Below are 21,790 nucleotides of genomic sequence, written 5' to 3' on the forward strand. Positions count from 1 at the left end.
TTCCTCTCCACAATATACACAAGATTCAGTTGCTGTCTGGGTCATTACAAAATATTAGTCACTGAAGCTAGTTGAGCGTTGATAGAGGACAAAGCATCAACTTCAAGTATCCCTCGGGTCTTCTTTCCTGGATTGCTTATCACATCGGCTCATTGACAATTATTAGATGCTATTCTCTCTAAAATCTCATATGCTTCCTTGTATGTCTTTGACAAAATAGCTCTATTGGCGGAAGCATCCACCACTTGTTTAGTAGCAATATTCAGTCCATTGTAGAAAGTCTCCATTTGTATACAATGAGGTAGACCATGGTGAGGACACTTTCTAAGCATCTCCTTGAATCTCTCCCACGCTTCACTTAGTGTCTCATCTTCAAATTGTTGAAAAACGACAATCTCATTTCTGAACCGTACTTTTCTAGTGGGTGGAAAATACTTGATCAAAAAATTCTCTGCTACACTATTCCAAGAATCAGTTGTTCCTGGTGCTAAGGTATTCAACCATGATTTAGCACCATCCCTCAAAGAATAAGGAAATAAGCTCAATTTAATCACGTCTTTATCCACTCCTTGAAATTGAAATGAGCCACTAACTCCCAAAAATGACTTTAGAGGTAGGTGGGGATCTTCCGACTGTAGTCCATGAAATTGCCCAATGGTTTGCAACATTTGAAACATCATGGGATTTTGCTCAAACATGGTTGCTTGCATTTCGGGTCTAATAATGCACGAATTTAGCTCTTCCAGAGTTGGGTGTGCATATGCTCGAATTGATCTTTTTCTGTCGTCTGCTAAATGAATGGCATTAGTAAGAATTCTCTCTTGATGAGCCATCATCGCTAGATTTTCAAACTCCCGATTCAGTTGGGCCAGTTGATGTATATTTTGTATTGTCATTTTCTTTTTCTCCCTCAACTTTCGTCTAAAGGTTCTCTCCCTATTTCGGGATCAAAAATAAATTCTGAACTCATAGGTGGGTTCATACACAGAATTTTGCAGTAGTAAAGTTTATAAATTCAACAGTAGAAAATTCAGCTTACAATGGCTTCTTTTTTGCTCCAACTCACGTAAAATAACCAAATTACACAACAAGTAAAATAACCAAATTAGGCTCCCCGGCAACCGCGCCAAAAACTTGATTGCTTATGGATGTATATAATAAAATGATTAAAACTCACAAAAATAAGTGCAAGTATACCCTATCACAAGTAGCAAGTAATAAGTAAATTACCGATTCCACAGACAACCTATTGATAACTCTCCAAAAGTAGAGTTATATAAAGTCTTTTTACAGTTAATTTTGCACTTATACTCACCATTTTCTCATTAATTGCTTCATTTATTCTAATTAGTATACATGAAATAGTCAATCGTGGTTTACTCTGAAAAGAAGATCAATTTGCATAAATTGAGCTTAATTGTACACTTAATGGAGTTATTTGGTAAAATTCCAGAACATTTATGCCGAACCATGATACTGTAACAAATCTTGAAACAACACTGCTTACAAGTCTAGAAATAAATCGTTGATCCTGATGCTGAAGCAATCCGGAAAGCAAACTTTTCAGGGATGACCTGAAAATTTTAATCCAGATCAGCAGTCCACGTGCATCATTGGCTACAAAATTAGAAACATCCTAGGTGGACGATTTTATCCTTTCTCAACCCTAAATGAGAAGACACAAGCATTGTAAAAGGAAAATGACACCTAAAATAAGAGGGAGCCATACTTTGGGAGAAAAATCGGATTAGACAGCAGCTGTAGTGAACTGCTGTGAAATCAAAGAAGAAGAAGAGAACCTTAATCCACCAGTTGTTGACAACAGAATTAAGAGGAGACCAACAGGGATTGATTAGGGCAAAGAGGTGGACGTGAGAGCTCAAGGGAAGGGAACTTTCATTAACGAACGGCAACAAACCGGGATAACCTTCTGTTTTCTTATTTTCTTTTCTTATTTCATCAATTTTACATGATTGAGATGCAGATTCCTTTAATTCAGTTTTATGGAGAGCTAAACTATATCAAACTCTCCCCTCCCTTATAAAATTTAAATTAATATTTAATATATTAGATATATTAAAAGAGAAAAATGTATCTATTGGATATTTTAAATAAAAATATATTTAAAATTGAAATAAGATTCAAATTAGTTAAATATATATTAAGATATCTCTAAATATAATTTGAGAGAATTCTCTAGAAACTCTTTTAATATATCATGTCATGTATCGTGATTTCGTGTCATTCATATCATGTTGTATACACATAATTTAGGAGACATAACAAATGTTCCATGCTTTTAACATAACATTTCATCATATACATATCATACCATAACATATTGCATCACAATATATCATATCATAAACATATCAATTTATCACATATCTCGTATCATAACATATTTCTTATCATTTTCATATCATATGACAACATATATATATCCATCATTCACATGTCGTATCATAATCATATCATATCGTAAATATTTCGTAGTCCTCTCATTCCCTAACTTATCATAGTCTTAACGTTCTTATACCTATTACGGTCATATCATTACATGAACGTACCTTAGTCATATCATCATAGGAACGTAGCTTAACGCTACCATTCTATCAATCTATCACAATCCTATCTCTTTCTACTCATAACCTAACTGTATTATTTTATCAATCTCTCATATTCATAGCACTTCGGTACATAACCTAACCTTAACGTTTCATGAACATATCTTACTCCTATCGTTACATTACGTTTTGTGCATTCTTCTCGTATCCTATCTCAAACATATCATTGAACACATCGTACCGTATGTATGATAATACAATTCACATATTATAACATATACATAACGTATCATAAGCATATCGATCCACAAACAATTCACCTATATCAATATATATGACACGTGCAGAACCACGAGGCACGTGTCAACATCAAATATAATCATAACAATAATAAGGCCACTTACCTAATTAACTTAGGCTAGAGTCACCAATTTATCTTTAAGAAAGTTCAATTTTGTCGATCTATATAAACCATGACATCAATTACAATTTTTTAGATTTTACATTGGTCCATGAATTGGATTTCATGGTTGCCCCTCACATTACAACTGGTCACCTACCCAATGCCATTGATTGGTATTATTGCAATGTCATGACTTTGACTTTTTAACCAAAATTTCCCCCCTTTTTTTTTTCTTTTCTTTTTTTGATATATTAAATACTTTTTGTCTTTGAAATATAATTAAAATCTGAGTCTTATTCTTTATCCATTTAATTTTTAATGAAAAAATTAATTTTAAAATATTAAAAATAATATTATATATTTTTTTTCGAATCAACTTGAATGTAACTAAATAAAAAAAACGTTAAAATGACGGAGTTACCAACTAGGTTCTATGTAAATTATTATTTTTTTATTTATCAAAAGATTAAAAACGAGGTTAAAAATTCTAAAAATTGAATTAATATGTCTACTAAAATTCTTAATTTTCGTAAAAAAGGCTCTACCCATGAGCGATCTTCAAGTCGAGTTGCTATTGACCTTATCGGTTCATTGGGAACTGAGTTGCATTTCAAATTAACAAACAGAAAACGGGAGATTGTGTCAATTCAATACCCCGTCAACAAAACTTTGGAGCTCAACGGAGTACCATGATTTTCCCATTAGAAGATTTTGGAGGATCTTTAAGTATGCGTTCGACACATAGTGGATGAAGACTTGCTTGTAAAGCTCGAGAATTTCCTCATAGAGAGAAATCTTCTCGTTGAGTTCAACCGAACCAATCAAAGACTAAAATTTCCACTTTGAGTATAAGCTCTCGTGACTTTGCTTTGGACTTCTCCAAAAGGTCTCATACCAATGGAGTTAGTATTCGTCACTTATAAACTCATGATCATTCCCTAAATTAGCCCCTCGAACAAAATGCGCCTCTTCTTAATCGAGGCTCGACTCCTTTGGAGTCTTAGTCATTTTTTACTGCCTTCGAGGAAGGCTTGGCTCCTTTTCTTTTGGAGTTCTTTGTTCGATATTTGAGAATTTACCAATCTATTGGCACGACTAAGTTTAAGGCATGACTCTGATACCATGTTAGACGAACACGACTCTTCACAATGGTATGATATTGTCCACTTTAAGCATAAACTCTCGTGGCTTTGCTTTGGGTTTCTCCAAAAGAACTCGTACCAATGGAGTTAGTATTCCTCACTTATAAACCCATGATCATTTTCTAAATTAGTCGACGTGGGACTTCCATCATCCAACAAAATTCTCTAAAATCATCATGGTGTGTTACGCTAGAAATCACAAACAACCCCTTTTATTCTCATCTCGTTGTTTCGAACAGGTACGATCAAGTGCCTATTAAATACAACACGAAAAAAAGAATNGAGAATTTCCTCATAGAGAGAAATCTTCTCGTTGAGTTCAACCGAACCAATCAAAGACTAAAATTTCCACTTTGAGTATAAGCTCTCGTGACTTTGCTTTGGACTTCTCCAAAAGGTCTCATACCAATGGAGTTAGTATTCGTCACTTATAAACTCATGATCATTCCCTAAATTAGCCCCTCGAACAAAATGCGCCTCTTCTTAATCGAGGCTCGACTCCTTTGGAGTCTTAGTCATTTTTTACTGCCTTCGAGGAAGGCTTGGCTCCTTTTCTTTTGGAGTTCTTTGTTCGATATTTGAGAATTTACCAATCTATTGGCACGACTAAGTTTAAGGCATGACTCTGATACCATGTTAGACGAACACGACTCTTCACAATGGTATGATATTGTCCACTTTAAGCATAAACTCTCGTGGCTTTGCTTTGGGTTTCTCCAAAAGAACTCGTACCAATGGAGTTAGTATTCCTCACTTATAAACCCATGATCATTTTCTAAATTAGTCGACGTGGGACTTCCATCATCCAACAAAATTCTCTAAAATCATCATGGTGTGTTACGCTAGAAATCACAAACAACCCCTTTTATTCTCATCTCGTTGTTTCGAACAGGTACGATCAAGTGCCTATTAAATACAACACGAAAAAAAGAATATTATTATTATTATTATGATTATTATTATTATTATTATTATTATAATTGAATCGGATGATTCAAAATTCTAACATTAAAATTAATGTAAAAAAAAAAAAAACCCTTAATTTACTGCGTGTAAGTTGCGGTGTCTCCTCGTACGTCCATTCTGTTTCGTAGCTATTTCTTCAACGGAGCCTTTCTAATTCCCAACCATTTTCAAAATTCTCTCCCTCTTCCGCCTTCCACCTTCCACCTTCCTCTCCAACTGCCTTCAGATCCGCCTCTTCGTTCTACTCTCCGGCGTAAGCACTTTCCTCCATCCGCCTTCCTCCACGGTCTTCTTTGATTTTCCTGCTTTCCTTTCAGATCTTCCCATTTATTTGTCTTTTTCCATTCTCATAATCCGCTGCATTCTTCTTGATTCACATTATTCATCCACAATTGCTGTTGGAAATTATTTTTTCATTTCAATTCGGATGCCTGTTTTTCGTTCTTTTTTATTATTATTATTATTTTTTGGAATTGATGATCGGATCAAAGTTGCATTGGAATTCATAATCTTCATGCTTCATTTTTGTTAATTTGTGTGAATTTTGGTTGGAAATCTTCGATTCTCTTCCACCGATATGAATTTGTTTTATACTTTTCATAATGCGAGATGCTCGTCTTGATTTTTGGTTCGATATTTTTCGTCCTTTTGGCAGCTGATGCGTGAATGCTGCATATCTATCTAGAGTTTGTAACGTACATTTTGTTGTATACTTCCTAATATATATATATATACGCCAATGGGGAATCTTGCGGAAAGGTCTACTTTGGATTCATTTGAAATTCCTGACGTAAGCTTGTATGTAGATGAAAATGAAGATTCCTTCCATGCTGTGTCTGATGTCAGATAACCATAATTTGAAATTGGAGTTATCTGTAGTTTGGAGATTTCTATGAAGTTGCAATTTCATCGAAGTTTCTACTTTTTAGTCCATCGTGCAAGTTCCGGCGTTCTTAGTAGTAGTAGGGCGTCCATAATTATAGGTGTCTCTACTTAGATTATCATTTATTTTGTCAGTGATGGAGTTGACATGTTTGTTTTATTATTATCATTATTATTGTTCGTATTGAAGAACTGCCCTTTTTCCTTTTGTTAGGTTTAGAGATCAAATTTGACCTATGTTTAACTCTCTTAAATTTATTACATGCCCTAGAAATTGTATTCCTTTATACTGTTTTGACTTGAGTTTAAAATGACATGGTGCTACATTAATGTATTCATTAAAGCTATGCAAATTCTAGAGTTTTCATGATTCATTTGCTTGATTTCCGATATATATTCCAAGCTTTTAAAGACTATTACTTGTTTTTCTCTGAAACAGCCCAGAAATTTTGAGGTGAGCTTCACTTAATTTTTCTGTGGAACTGGTTGGAAGGAGCTGTTAATTTCGGTACCATCAAGGCATCAACAATGAAGAAGGTCTTTGGTCAGACTGTTAGGGATATGTGAGTAATATTCACATTTTAATGCTAAAAAATGATTTCATCACTGCAGGTCATGTTATTGCACCCAAAAGAGAAATGAAAAGAAAATTCCTAGTACTGGATAATGTAGAGCATGTTTGGTTTTTGGTTTATAATTGAGGGATATTAAATTCTATTTCAAATGTTTCTGAAATCTCAATGAACATTTTGGTAGAACATCCTAATTATTTTTAAGGATCTAGATAGTGAAAGCCAAGTTTATATAGATCAATTTTTTTTCAAAAAATTAAGAGTTTAAATTAGAAAATAAATTCTACAATCGTCTATATATAAACCTTTTCCAACACAACATTAATAGAACTTAACATATAAAAGAATAGTGTGTAATTAGGTTAGAATTTAAAGGTGTATACTGTAGTTAGTAGAATTTACATTATAATCCATTCTAGTTGGGTTTTTCTAAGTTCAAGTTTTCTATATTAATTTTTAACCATATATTTAATCAATCTGCTATAGAAGGAACAAAATATGCAATATGTGGAAAGAGTTGTAAAATGAAGCCGTTGGAAATAGTTGAATCTTAAATTTCCACAAAGCCGTTGGAAATAGTGATAGGTTCTTAGAAAACCAGAACACTAGTTTAAATAGTACTTAAATGATGTAAGCTTAACAATTAGCTTTATATAAAACTTTCGCTATTCCTCTCACTAAAGTCACCAGGGAAGGGCCGTACAATCATTCAGCCAAGGACCGAAGCCTCTCTCCCTAGTCTTAAACCACTTCAAGCTTCATGGAGAAACTCTATGCAACTCCTAGGCATAATACTTGTGAACAAAGATACGATTGGGAAGTATATGAAAGTAGCTCTGCAAATTTTTTATTCAATGCTCTGTGCCTAAGCCTAAAACGATATCTTAACAAGCTTTTCTGTTCTTTTGTTAAAAATTATTGTTAAAAATTAGTTTCAGGGTCCGTGTTTTGATGTCGACATTTTCCCTATCTTTGTTAACTTGCTTCCTTTTCTGCATATTATTTACTTTAATGGCATTTGTATTTCATTTTCTTGCAGTAAAAGAGAAGTTAATAAGGCAGTGCTTAAAGTTCCTCGACTAGAGCAGAAGGTTTTTCTTTTTTTTTTTTTTTTTTTTCCTTTATGATTTTCTTGAGCTCTTCTCTTATAGTTGCTCCTTACGGTGAAAATTGTTTGAAATGTGATTCATGGTATTTAAGAGCTCTAACTCTGACATTAAGGTCATTGCTGTCTCGGCCTAGCAGGTTCTTGATGCTACTAGCAATGAGCCTTGGGGCCCTCATGGATTACTTCTTGCAGAGATTGCACAAGCAAGCAAAAACTAGTAAGCATTACGTGTTTCTTTCTTCTTGATTGAAAGCATAACCTGGTTTTCATGAATGTTTATTACTACCTACCTGGAACCAGTAGAGAGTCTCATTTCTAAACCTTAATGCAGTCATGAGTATCAGATGATTATGGCAGTAATCTGGAAGCGTGTTAATGACTCTGGAAAAAATTGGCGGCATGTATACAAGGTTTGATTTCTTTTCCATTTGATATTGGATCACATACGTTCAGTTAACTCTTATTTTTCTCAAAAGTTAATTGTCTTTGCAGGCAAAAAAAATGTCTGTCTTCGTCAAAATGTTTTATGTTTTTTTTGGATGTCTTTAAAGTTTGATTAGATTATTCAAGGAAAAAGAAATCCTGATTTTCTTTTTCCTTTTCTTGCTTTTTTGAGGGTAAGTTTTTTTTTTTTTTTTTTTTTTTTTCTCCTTTATGATTTTCTTGAGCTCTTCTCTTATAGTTGCTCCTTACGGTGAAAATTGTTTGAAATGTGATTCATGGTATTTAAGAGCTCTAACTCTGACATTAAGGTCATTGCTGTCTCGGCCTAGCAGGTTCTTGATGCTACTAGCAATGAGCCTTGGGGCCCTCATGGATTACTTCTTGCAGAGATTGCACAAGCAAGCAAAAACTAGTAAGCATTACGTGTTTCTTTCTTCTTGATTGAAAGCATAACCTGGTTTTCATGAATGTTTATTACTACCTACCTGGAACCAGTAGAGAGTCTCATTTCTAAACCTTAATGCAGTCATGAGTATCAGATGATTATGGCAGTAATCTGGAAGCGTGTTAATGACTCTGGAAAAAATTGGCGGCATGTATACAAGGTTTGATTTCTTTTCCATTTGATATTGGATCACATACGTTCAGTTAACTCTTATTTTTCTCAAAAGTTAATTGTCTTTGCAGGCAAAAAAAATGTCTGTCTTCGTCAAAATGTTTTATGTTTTTTTTGGATGTCTTTAAAGTTTGATTAGATTATTCAAGGAAAAAGAAATCCTGATTTTNAAATGAATAGTGGAAAGACCTAATTTGTTGAGCTTTATTTTGTGACATAAGGGGTCACCTTCCATGGCTAAGGAACCCCACGTTTGGTGTTTAAATATTTTTATTCTAACTCATTTGCCTGTGGATGTCAGCTTTCTCAAAAGTCCTTTATTTTTTTTTATTTTTTATTTTTTTTTTCTTGTTTCAAAGAAGNCTTTTTTTTTTTTTTTTTTTTTTTCTTGTTTCAAAGAAGAATACATATTGTGCTTCAGGGTTTAACTGTCTTGGAGTATCTGGTGGCTCATGGATCAGAGCGAGTAATCGACGACATCAAGGATCATGCATACCAATTATCAGTAATACAGCTTCTTAGTTATTTGTAACCACATGTTTAATTAGTTTTCTCCATTTTCCGTGAATTTCATTCTGTGTTTCTAAATATTATCCTTTTCACACGACAGGTCTTGTTCAGCTTTCAATATATTGATTCTAGTGGAAGGGATCAGGGAGCAAATGTCCGAAAGAAGTCACAGAGTCTTGTGGTTCTTGTGAACGACCCAGAAAGAATCAGTGAGATTAGGCAGAAGTCTAATTCTAACTGGGACAAGTGAGTGTAATCCATAAAACAAATATGTGTGTGTGTGTGTGTGCATAGGAGAAATTTAATAGAGAAAGAAGCAGAGAAGAGATAAAAGGTTAAAATAAATTTTCTGCTTCTTTCTCTATTAAAATTTTAAAAGATAAATTTCTCCAATTTTTTTTCTTTAAATTTCTCCAATTTTCTTTCTGAGAATTTCGTACATGGCATAAGTGTCTGTTATTTTACTGCATGCAGGTTCTTTACCTAAAGTTTGGGGATTAATCTTGTATAATAATTTGCTTGTCATCTGTTCAATTTTTTTCTACTCCGTTCTGGGTCATCTACTTTGTTTTAATATTTTTTCCCCTACTTTAGAATCTGGATCTTCAAAGTTATTACTCCTGCACAGTGCTACTGTGTTTTCTGTTAATTTCTCAAACAAATTTCTCTCTGTAAAACATTGTAAGAGCAGCAGGAGACTGCATTTTAACCTGGTGAACCTGGAGATTAAATATAACTTCTGGCATGAATGAAATCCTTCATTTATTCTTCTTCTTTCTTCTTTCTTCTTTCATCTTCTTCATCCTCCCCCTTTTTCTAGGTCTTTTTTATTAGTATTTGCTAAAATATTTTCAACATTAAGGTAGTTCCTTATAATTAATTTAGTATGGCGTAGCTGAATGATTTTGGCATTTGTATGAAGGTTTCGACATCCATCATTTTCTGCTGGAGCACATAGGCCAATTTCAAATTATAATGCTGGGGGGTATGCAGACCGTTATGATGATGATTTTAACGAGGGAAGCTATGGAAGCAGGGATGAAGATAGGAATGGCAATGGTTATGGAAGGGAAAGAGAATATGACTATAGGGATGATGACCGTGGTAGGAATTCTAATTCAAATAGACGTGATGGAGATCACTATTTCAGGGATGGTGAAGAACGCCAAGGAAGAGATAGTCCAAGGGATGATGATAATGGGGGACGAAGAAGTGTTGATGATCACCAGTATGGTGCAAGAAGGGATCAAGATAAAGACCATCATGACAGTGCTCGGTATGTATTCCCTGTTACTGAATTATTCTTTTCACTATTATGTAAAGGAACACCTTCTTTTATTTTTTTATTTTTTGAGATAAGAAACATGGAGAAGATACCATTATATAAGGCCAACAGCCAAATAAGACAACCTAAACGGCAAAGGGACAAGAGTTCCTTCAAAAAATAAGGGATGAAACAAGGCCCTCCAATTGTGGTTGATAAGGAAAAAAAGAGTAATTACGGAAAAAAGAAAGAAAAAAAAAAAGGACGAGGACGCCAATTAGATAGATTGGACCAAAATGTCACAAATATAATCAACAAAGTTTGACCTGTCAGAATCTTCTTGCATTTATTTCCTTCAAATAGACAGGAAAAGGGCACCAACGGAACTCTCTAGCTTTGTGCTTGATTGATACCAACAAAACAAGATCTCAGTTTATCAATTTTCTGAGAGATTAGAGCTGCACCAAAATAAACCAAACCAAACCCCTGACAAATTCCAGACATTTGATACAAATTTACCATCAGTGAAAAGGTGGGAGAGGGATTCTTCCTCACAAACACAAATTTGGGAGATAGGTGAATATAGGTGTGCCTCTTTTGAACATTATCTTGGGCATTAATGCTGCTAAGAGCTACCGTGCAAAGCCAAATTTTAATCTTTTTAGAACCAATTCGTTCCCAGATCAAGCTGGTGTATAATTTTGGCATGGGCTTGTACTGAGCCACTTATTTCTTTTTCTTGTAGTGATGGTTGTGGAAGAGATGATAACAGGTCTCCAGATGTGAGGTATTTCTTAATAATTTCATGGAATAGTGGTTTAACTGAGTTCTATGAATCACATTATGAGTTGAATCTCTTTTGGCAGGCGGCGTGATCATAAATTTTCAGAACAGAACACTGGTGCACCTCCAAGTTATGAAGAGGCAGTGGGCGAGTCTCGAAGTCCACCAGCTCATAGTGAGAGGTATCACTCTTCTGTTGGTTAAGTCTCTTTCTAGTTCTAGCAGTTTTAATAACCATTTAGTTGACTGGATATCTTACTTATTGGAAAGGGACCAAGAATCCTCAACCTCATCTCCTGTTACATCATCAGCACCTGTTACTAGTGCACCTAGCCAGTCCAGTCCGGTACATGGTGCTCCAACACCTACAGACCAGTTAATTGGGACCTTTGATGAATTTGACCCTCAAAGTTCGGTCACAGGTACAAAAAATTCTATTAGCTTTTTGCTATTAACCTCAGGCTGACTCCATTTAAACCTAGCTACCTATACTTGGTTATCATCCTTGTATGAGTCTTATTGCTATTGCGACATCTAAGGAGGAAGATTAACAGCTCTAAAGTTAAAACTGCTAGATTTAGATTTCATTTGGATAGGGAAGAATCTCCCCCTCCCCTCTTCAGTATTTTGTGTAGTTTGGTTTTCATAAGGTTGCTTCATGAATATAACTGACGTGAAGTTGAATTGGACATACATCACGGATGGGTCATATGGTTCGATCAAATGATGCCTTGTGACATAGATACATCATGTTTCTTTATGCATGTGTAATCATCAAGTATTAATTCAGAGGGTATATTTTAAATGATGAGAGGTATTTGGATGCTAGATATAATTAAGTGCTTCCCTATGTATGGACATGTGTCAATGCTATGCATGTAAGGAAAGAAATAGTAAAAGTGATCAAATAAAATAAATAATTAGTGTATTTCATTTTATCGTTATGGTTAGCCTACGTTCCATTATCACATTTTAACGTATAAGTTATACATGATTTGTGTTCTGCAATAAACATCTCCTCTCAATTTATGACTATCCTGTTTCTTTGCAAGTCTTTGAGTATCAATTAAATGCATAATTCTATTGAGAGTTGAGAGGCTTTGAATTCCAGTCCTATTGTGTGCAAAGGTTCCTTACATAACGAGATAAAAATGTTAAGCATGATAGAAATAGTTTATGTAAAGGTCATTTTGCATACAATGTTATCAAAGATAACCGCACATGTACCTGTTTAGGATAATCCACTCATGTGACTCGCATCAAACTATTAGTTATCACTTTGTTGATTCTTGGCACTAAACCACAAATACTTCCTCTCTTTTCTTAGCTGCTCCAACTATTCCACCAAACAATGCTGAGATGGACTTACTTGGCTCACTGGCCGATTTTCCTTCAAACCCACTGGCCATTATGCCAGCGGCATCTGCAGACGTGACTGGGGCCTTTGAGACTGATTACCACATGAACTCTGGTGCAGGAACCTCGCAGACTAGTAATCAGGTAAATTTTGATGGTTTAAAAGTTCCTTCATTCACATTGGAATATTATAGAAGTGCCCGCTCCGATCAAATTGACATCTATTCATCATTCTATACATTTTCCGTTATTTGTTGCAACTAAGTTGACATTTTTCATGTATTTTTCTGTGCACTGTTGAATTATGTACTTGGCAGAGTTTTGAAGATCCTTTTGGTGACGCTCCTTTTAAAGCTATGACTTCTGGTGATGGTGCCCCTCAATTCCATTCATCTGCTACGACAGATCCTCTCCAGTCTTCTCTTCACCCAAGCCTTGGACAATCCGATCCTTCTACTTTGACTAATCCTTTCCAGTCTTCTCTGCACCAAGGCCTTGAACAGTCCCAAGGAGCTATCCCGGAAACAAACCAAGTCTCTAATTCAGAATTTGGTAATGCGTTTTCTGCTTCAACTAGTGCATCTGGCTTATCCAGCTTGCAAGCACCATCAGACCCACAGTTCCATCAAGGGCCATCCACTATTCCGGACCCTGAGATTGATATACTGGCAGATATTCTACCTCTTTCTGGACCTCCATCTAATGCAACATCCCTGCCAACTTATTCATCCACTGGCGACCAGCCTGCATTGCCAACTACCTTCTCAGATCCTGGTCAACCTCCTGAGAAAAATTTTACAGCTTTAAGCAATCAGCCTTCAGAACCAAATGCTAGTTCCTTCCTTAATTTGCATCCCCAATCAGGAGCTACAGCATCTTTGAACTCAAATACAGCTTTCCAGCCTCAAAGTGCATCGGCTGGACAGTTTGGCTATGGATCCCCACAGGGAGGAGCTACAGCACCTACTGGACAGTTTGGCTATGGGCCCTCGCAGGGAGGATCTGCAGCACCTACTGGACAGTTTGGCTCTGGGCCCCCACAGGAAGGATCTGCAGCACCTACTGGACAGTTTAGCTATGGAGGGGGTTCACAAGGAGGATCTGTAGCACCTACTGGACAGTTAGGCTATGGAGGGGTCTCTCAGGGAGGATCTACAGCTCCTTTCTATCCACAGATGGCCTCAACCAGCAGCAGTCCAAATGCACAGGCAAATGGGGGTGGATATTTAGTACAGAATGGAGGATTTGCTGCTCCTGTTACTTCACAAATTGCTCAGCAAAATCCAAGCTTGCCAGCTGCTCCACTTGGCAGTGGAAACATGCAGCATCATGGTTTTACATCCCCACCGGTAGCTTCACAACCAAAAAATGATGATTTTCTAGGCAGCATTCTTCCGCAAGCTGGACCCCCTCAAGTTCCTTCACAACAAGGTTTTCCCACTTCAACAGGATCGCTTTCAGTAGCATCTCAACCGCCTAAGGGCAAGTTCGAGACAAAGTCAACAGTCTGGGCTGACACTCTTAACAGAGGGCTAGTTGATTTGAACATATCTGGGCGTGAGTTCATGCTACCTTGAATTCTTACATATATGCATCACATCTGTGTCTCTGATGGTTGACTAAATATGTTCCTCAATGTGCAGCTAAAACAAATCCATTGTCTGACATTGGAGTGGATTTTGATGCCATAAATCGGAAGGAAAAGAGGATGGAAAAGCCTACTACAACCGCTGTAACTTCTACTATCACCATGGGTAAAGCTATGGGATCGGGTTCTGGAATCGGTCACGCTGGTGCAGCTGCCCTCAGAACTCCACCAAACTCCATGATGGGTTCAGGTATGGGTATGAACAATGCGGGCATGGGAGGGGGGCCCTATGGAGGAACCAATCAACCCATGGGAATGGGTATGGGGATGAACAATGCTGGCATGAACTCAAACATGGGAATGGGAATGGGGATGAACAATGCTGGCATGAACCCGAGCGTGGGAATGGGTATGGGGATGAACAATGCTGGCATGAACCCGAGCGTGGGAATGGGTATGGGGATGAACAATGCTGGCATGAACCCGAACGTGGGAATGGGTATGGGAATGAACAATGCTGGCATGAACCCGAGCATGGGAATGGGTATGGGGATGAACAATACCGGCATGAACCCGAGCATGGGGATGGGAAGGAATCCCGGAATGGGAATGGGAATGAACCCTGGCATGGGCATGAATATGGGTATGGGGCAAGGAATGCAATTTCAATCACCAGTAGGATTTCAGCCTGGATCCAACACTTCGGGTAACTATAATCCGATGATGGGTGGTTACGCCCCCCAGCAATCATATGGTGGTGGCTATCAATAAACCAAATTCAAGATTCATATACATTTAGAGTGTAGTACCAGTTTTACTAGACAAATGATGTTGTCATTGGGAATCCTTCAGGTTGCACATCTGGTGAAGAGCAAAAGCTGCGTTTCATTCTTTTCTGTGAAAGCTGCTACATTTTTGCATGCTTTTACATTTCTAACCACGTACCAAGAGTTCTAACAGGTGAGCTACTGGTTGATTGATAATGTTCATATTCTTTATGACAACTTGTATACAACTGAACATTCATAAATGAGGACATACCTCAATTTTTATTATCGACGTCGTAGTATACGTGCAATACTACCTCTTTTGTTCATGCCACCATAGAACGGATTATACATTTTTCTGGTACTTCATCTCTTTTTCAGTGTCGATTCGACTTATTTGCTTGGAGTATCAGATTCAGAGAAATTAAAACAACTGATCGAAACAAACTAAATGACTCATCTCTCTAAGATTTAATCAAAATTACTGACTAAATTATCTTTTACATCTATATAAACCAATTGAAATAAGAACAAATTAGATAGAAGAGTACTCTACGATAAACACAAACCTTGTTGATGGGCAAGTTGCAAGTTACTGCAAGACTTTGAAGAGTTTGATCAAAAGAATGCCAGGGGGCTGTAGAATCATAGCAACTTCTTCAGCAGTTGTTGTCAATTGGGTCATCTGATTCCGAATCATATTCCGAAAGCAAGTTATAGTCGGACATTTCTTCGGAACTATATCGAGCTTCATCTACTTCATCACGATGAAAATGTCCAAATGGATCTTCTTTTTTGTATAAACCTCTACTTCTATCTAGTTGACCTTTCCTCGACGTGTTTGCAAATTTTTCCCTGATGCTAACAAGAGGGTGCTTCTGCAGAAGCTTGTCACCGTCGTACGCTTCTCGAAGGATTACAGTCTGTGTGTCATTCTTCTTAGAGATGTAAAAGATACCAGGATGACGCTCAAACACTTTTGTGAACTTCTGAGGCATAGAGAACGGTTTGCGGAGGTTGCTTACGTTCTTGCGTTCGGTTTTCTTTTGCAAGGTAAGGTGGAGAAGTTCATGAAAGACTCCGACAATCCTCTTTTCGGACACATCGGTACGGGGATCCAAATGGGAGGCATCACAATATGGAGAAGTGTAAGGAAGCTTCTGCCATTCTCTTAACCAATCCATACATTTTCTCCTCAATCCAAAACCTCTTGTGAATCCAATTGGAAAGGCCAAACAGCCATTTCTTACGTCTTCTTCCACCTGTTGGGAACCAGCTTTCTTCTGCAGTTCAGAAACAGCAAGATCATCATCCCAGGATAGAAGTTTCAACCCAACTCGATCATCACGGAGCTGGACAAATGAAAACAAGTCATGGTTATATGGAACGAAAGAGTTCCGATAATCATATGGCAGCCCCATGTCCCATCTCAACTGGTCAATTGTCTGTAAAGGAAGTGTCGTACCACTCGTGAGCATTAGCAATCTGCAAAGCCTAGATCGAATATCCGTCCAACATTGTCGAACGACAACGATTTCTTCCTCATAAAGTTCCCTAGCCTCTGAAGTTAAGCCAAAAGATGGCACAGGAGTGCCTGCACTGTCACGAATATGTGACTCATGAAAGATAGAAGGGTATCTCCTAATAAAGGTAGACATCTTGACATCATCCGGAAGACCAAGCTGCCGACGATGGCGACGCAGACGGTAGATCGGTACGCATTGTTCAAGACTTGAAGAGATTATGGATACAAGAAAGCAAACAGCCTTGAGGTCCTTCTCAGCACTCACTACAGAATCTAAGTCTTTATCTTTCACCCATTTCAGTTTTATGTTCACCAGATAACGACTTTGCAGGTGATTTAAATTCGATCCTCTCTGGTTTTTACACGGGAAACCACAGAACTTAACCCTGCTAAACAACCAACTCACCATCTTCCACCATTCATCAGCAACAAATGAATTCCAGCAACTTCAAATATTTTGTTAAAAAATCGATCACACCCACCTAATAGATCATACAAAACACTCAAAATCAAGTCACAAATTCCACCAACGCCAAAAATATTCATGGCCAGAGCCACAAATAGTAAAAAAAAAATTGGAATGTTAACGTATTGGGTACTGATTGCACCACAAGTTGAGGTTTAAAGTAGGTTAGTTCCCGATGTTTCAAGAATCCAGATCAGTTGGGCATTTCGTCGAACACTTGTTCGGCATACCTTGCGACGTGTGAGATATGAACTTACTAGTTCCAAACCCCTTTCCTTCAGGCAATTCATATGAACAACATGAACAATCTTGCACTTAAAATTGGAAGAAGGATCAAAACTTACGGTAGAAGCGTGATTAGAAGTCAAATTGCTGGAGCCGCAACACCCATTTCCACCGCTGAATCTGTGTAAGCAGAGACTAAAATAAGACGGGTTATAAAAATAAAAAAATGTTATTTTAACCTTTCAATTACGATTAATATAAACTTATAAATTAAATTGATTATTGCATAATACATTTTATGCTAACCTAACACGAGCATTACTCCGTTGCATAAACGATGTATCATGGATCAATAGATTAGAGATTTGAATTTTGAATTATCACTCTAATCCGATCTTTAAAATTCTATAAACAACAGTTCTTACTCGTTCATGAACCTAAGAATATCTTTAATTAATTGATTTTGATTTATCAAAACTAATAAATAAATAATCAGCTAATTTTCCACCTACCCATTTAATATAAATATAATTTTAGAAATTATGTGGATAGAATATATATATATATATATATTTGCTTATAAAATATATTGATTTATTAAGATTTTTTTATAATCTTTTAAATAAAGATTATATTGAAAAATGAAAACTTTAAATAATTCTTTTTCAAAAAATAATAATAGAGGAAGAAAAATTATTGGTAGAAATTCCTTCTCTGATTCGAGTAAAAATAAAAAGAGATTTCGCGAACATGGAGAGTGAAATAGGTGGCAGGGATGGAGACGGGGAAGGCTTCCCCGTCCCCGCTCTGCCCCTTGGATATCTCTACAACTGAAACAAGGCATACCCATAATGAACCCACTCTCGTTGTCGTCTCCATGGTTGAAGATGAAAGTTGGAGTGAGCCAATTCCAATAGAAATTCAGCGGATTCTAGGAAATACTGTCACATGGGGCCAAAAAGTTAGACTAAGGGTTTATGTCTACCTAAAGGGATAAATCACGATATTAATTTATTATAGGGGTAAGACCGCCCATTAGAAATATGTGTCGTACAACTCAACTCAAGCTAATGAGCTTTGTAAGTAGCTAATGTCTTGTTGAACTCCAAGTTCGTTAGACCCACAAAAGTTCATGTTAATTAACACCGGTATGTTAGAAAGAGGCTCCAAGCCAACAACTTCACCAAATTGTAGTGACAAACTACCAAGTAGCTCATGCTAACTTAGGAAAAAACATCCAAACGGTTGAAGAAATGGGTCAATCGAAAACACAAGCCACGAGAACTCCATATCGAAAAGAATGTTTTAATCAAGTTTTCATGGATGAGAACTAACCATGTTGTCCATGTAAGTAAAACCCTACAATCCCAATCAACGAGGCACCAAACACAGCAAGGTGACATGACCCATGATGAACGAGGCACCTACCATGATGAAGAATCCTAGAGAGATCTTGATTGAGAAGATGCAACCAGTTGACAAATCAAATAGGTATAAGAGGTTCTGGTAAACTCGAAAAGACTCCTTTTTGCTAAGATCAGCTAGAAACGTGTCTAAAGACCTGAAGTGAGCTGCAATCTTCATTATTGGTTGGGACATCAACCAATTAAGTGGGAGAGGATGTCACGAACATGCTTGGTCCAGGAGGAGTTGCTTGCGCCCACATACCCATTCCAAACCATTTTTTACTTGCTTTTTTTATTACAATTATGTATGTATTATAATTATAATTGACGTTTGTAAATGGAAATTCTTCGTCCCATTCGGAGTAGGTTGGGAATGAGCGTTTCATTCGCGGAATTAAAGTCTTGGAATCAACTTTGATTTTATTTAGAATTTAAGAAAACAAAAAGGTTAAGCAAACTTACTTGAAAAAAAAATATGGAGAAAGTTACGACGGGTCTTTAATCTACTTCCTTCTTCTAATGATTGAATCTCTTTGATCAAGTCTTTCTTGCTTTGACCCGAACATAAGGTCAAAGACTTGAAACGACTTATCTACTCGATTGAATTCCATCTCGTGAAATTATATTACTACCTCTCTATTTGATCAAGTCCTCAAAATGTTGCGCATACGATCATTCTATAAAATATTAATATTTTTATTTAACGGATTTATAAGACGAGATTAAATATTTTGTAGTTCAGTCTTATACAAACTCATTATTTAAGATATTTCCACTCATATGTCTTTACATGAACGATTTGAATCAAATTATTTGTAACAAATGGATCGTAGCAGCAGTGATATCAAGTAAATGCACCCAACCTTATACATATACTATAAACCATTTAGGTTATTATTTAAACATGATACTCCTATATGTCGACTATATAATGTTTCGAATTACACTAATAAAATTTTCATACCGAGGACAAAATTAAATTGTGAGTAAAATAATCAAAATTATTATTAACCCTAAATAATTAATTAGGAGCCCTAATATAAATCCTAATATGACATGTCTATGTAATTTTGTTTGTTTGTATATATTGGGAAATTTTTTATTCAAATGAGAGTGTTCTTAAGGATAAGATGATTAAGAAAAGCTCAAAAGAATTGAAAGTCCGTACTTATACCAATTAGGTAGACATTTCTTTTTCAGTGGCTCAATTATAAGAACTATATGGTTAAGTGTTCTTTAACTGGAGCAATTCTATGTTGGATGAGCTCCTATAAATTTTCTTGGGATACTGTGAGTGAAGACAAATCATGTTGGAAGGAACTGTGTGGGTCTGTGGGGATAGTCTTCGGTCTTTAAAAGTGAGGAGTAGGTAATGTAACAATGTCGTAAGGGATGCAAGAGAATGTCGAGACCATCAAGTGTCGAATATGGATTCTAAATCTTAAGCATGGGGGCATGTGACACTTGAGTAAAGGAGGGGTATATGAAACAACCGAGATTACATATGAATTAGAGTGATCATGAGGATAGAATGAATAATAAAGGCTCAAAAGAATTGAAAGTCACTATTTACACCAATAAGGTATACCTTTCTTTTCAATGGCTCTATCATAGGAATTCTATGGTTTTAAACCTGCTTTAGCTGGAACAATTCTATGTTAGGTGACTTCCTATAATTTTTCTGAGATGCATGTGTGTGATGACAAAACATGTTAGAAGCACTCGGGTTGGTTTGTGGGGATAGTCTTTACTCTTAAGAAGTAAGTAGTAGGTCATGTGACCATGTCACGAGGAGAATACCGAGCCATCAAGTGCTAAATCCTGAGCATGAGTCATTACATTTTAATTTATTGGTTGGACGTTTGATTTTTTTTTTTTTACTATATTATTTCTATACTTATTTACAAATAATTATATATATATTTTTTATTTTAATAATATTTAAGAAGAAAAATAATTTGATTTAAGAGATTTTAAATGAATATTTAATGACTAAATAATTATCTAAATATTCATACAATTTATAATTTAAAATGTAACTTTAAAAAAAAAAAAAAAAAAATCCCAAAAAAAACCATGGCGCCAAAACAAATCATTTTTGTAGTTTTGGTTCCCCCCTCCCAAATTTTCGTCCGCCAAAAGTCTGGATCGCGATCCGCGTGATTGATTCTAAAACAGATCTCAACCGTCAATACAAACTCCAATCGACCGTCCAAAATCACCCTCCATACTCCTCGTAGTCTCCTATAAATACTCGTCTCTCCCAACCTTCAGCATCAAAATATCATTCACATTTACGTTTTCTCTAAGAAGTTTAATCTCCTACGACGCGTCAATGGCTCGCACAAAGCAAACAGCCCGAAAGTCCACCGGCGGTAAGGCTCCTCGCAAGCAATTGGCGATGAAGGCTGCTCGGAAATCGGCTCCGGCGACCGGAGGAGTTAAGAAGCCGCACAGATTTCGTCCAGGGACTGTTGCACTGAGGGAGATCAGGAAGTATCAGAAGAGCACCGAGCTTCTTATCCGAAAGCTTCCGTTCCAGCGGCTGGTCAGAGAAATCGCTCAGGATTTCAAGACCGATCTCCGATTCCAGAGTAGCGCCGTTGCGGCGCTGCAGGAGGCGGCGGAGGCTTACCTCGTCGGATTGTTCGAAGATACTAACCTGTGTGCGATTCATGCTAAGAGAGTCACGATTATGCCCAAGGATATTCAATTGGCCAGGCGGATTAGAGGTGAGAGAGCTTAGAGAGCTGTGAAGTTTTCGATTAATGGTGTATGTGGGAGAATTTGAAATGTAGAATCCACGTTTAGTTAGTCTGTATCTGTTTTGCTTTTGCTTCTGTGGATTTTCTCTCTAAGATCAAATTGAGGATTTTCTCTCTAAGATCAAATTGAGGATTTTCTCTCTTTTGGTTTCTGTGGGTTTTTGTTGCTCCTACCAAGATGGGATCAATAATTGTCAAAACTTATGATGCTCAAAATCTAGAAAACTTCAGAAGATTATCTTCTACCTGACCACATTGAGCCTTGCTCACATCCTAATTATGTAATCTAGTTATTACATGCTCAGTGGTCTAAATGTCTATTGCAATAGCTTGAACGTACTAGTTGATCTGAGTTTTGCCATAGTGGTGTCTGCATTCGATTTCCAACGAGATGCTTGTTGTGATCTTCAATTACATTCAACAATTTATACCCAG

General features: G+C 36.6%; 3 protein-coding genes and 1 non-coding gene across 4 annotated transcripts; 3 read left to right on the forward strand and 1 right to left on the reverse strand.

The window, feature by feature from the left end:
* Window positions 1-303: 303 nt before the first annotated feature.
* LOC111807848 lies at window positions 304-410 on the forward strand. Its single transcript, XR_002816993.1, has one exon. It is a non-coding gene; the product is annotated as a small nucleolar RNA R71 (small nucleolar RNA).
* Window positions 411-5,218: 4,808 nt separating this feature from the next.
* Window positions 5,219-15,302, forward strand: LOC111807316 (clathrin interactor EPSIN 3-like). Its single transcript, XM_023692985.1, has 14 exons — window positions 5,219-5,331; window positions 6,400-6,523; window positions 7,572-7,623; window positions 7,778-7,857; window positions 7,972-8,050; window positions 9,122-9,205; window positions 9,311-9,456; window positions 10,133-10,486; window positions 11,220-11,261; window positions 11,341-11,439; window positions 11,528-11,679; window positions 12,585-12,757; window positions 12,931-14,170; window positions 14,257-15,302. The coding sequence occupies exons 2-14, from the start codon at window positions 6,489-6,491 to the stop codon at window positions 14,970-14,972; spliced, it is 3,252 nt and encodes a 1,083-aa protein (XP_023548753.1). The 5' UTR covers window positions 5,219-5,331; window positions 6,400-6,488; the 3' UTR covers window positions 14,973-15,302.
* Window positions 15,303-15,465: 163 nt separating this feature from the next.
* LOC111807317 (protein WHAT'S THIS FACTOR 1) lies at window positions 15,466-17,522 on the reverse strand. Its single transcript, XM_023692986.1, has 3 exons — window positions 17,491-17,522; window positions 17,304-17,364; window positions 15,466-16,975 (listed from the first exon to the last, which is right to left on the reverse strand). Exon 3 carries the CDS (start codon window positions 16,900-16,902, stop codon window positions 15,628-15,630), a length of 1,275 nt encoding a protein of 424 aa, XP_023548754.1. The 5' UTR covers window positions 16,903-16,975; window positions 17,304-17,364; window positions 17,491-17,522; the 3' UTR covers window positions 15,466-15,627.
* Window positions 17,523-20,845: 3,323 nt separating this feature from the next.
* On the forward strand, window positions 20,846-21,707 carry LOC111806916 (histone H3.2-like). Its single transcript, XM_023692439.1, has one exon. It carries the CDS (start codon window positions 20,926-20,928, stop codon window positions 21,334-21,336), a length of 411 nt encoding a protein of 136 aa, XP_023548207.1. The 5' UTR covers window positions 20,846-20,925; the 3' UTR covers window positions 21,337-21,707.
* The last annotated feature ends 83 nt before the right edge of the window (window positions 21,708-21,790 follow it).

Source organism: Cucurbita pepo, chromosome LG12 (genome assembly GCF_002806865.2).
Source record: "Cucurbita pepo subsp. pepo cultivar mu-cu-16 chromosome LG12, ASM280686v2, whole genome shotgun sequence".
Classification (NCBI taxonomy): Eukaryota; Viridiplantae; Streptophyta; class Magnoliopsida; order Cucurbitales; family Cucurbitaceae; genus Cucurbita; species Cucurbita pepo.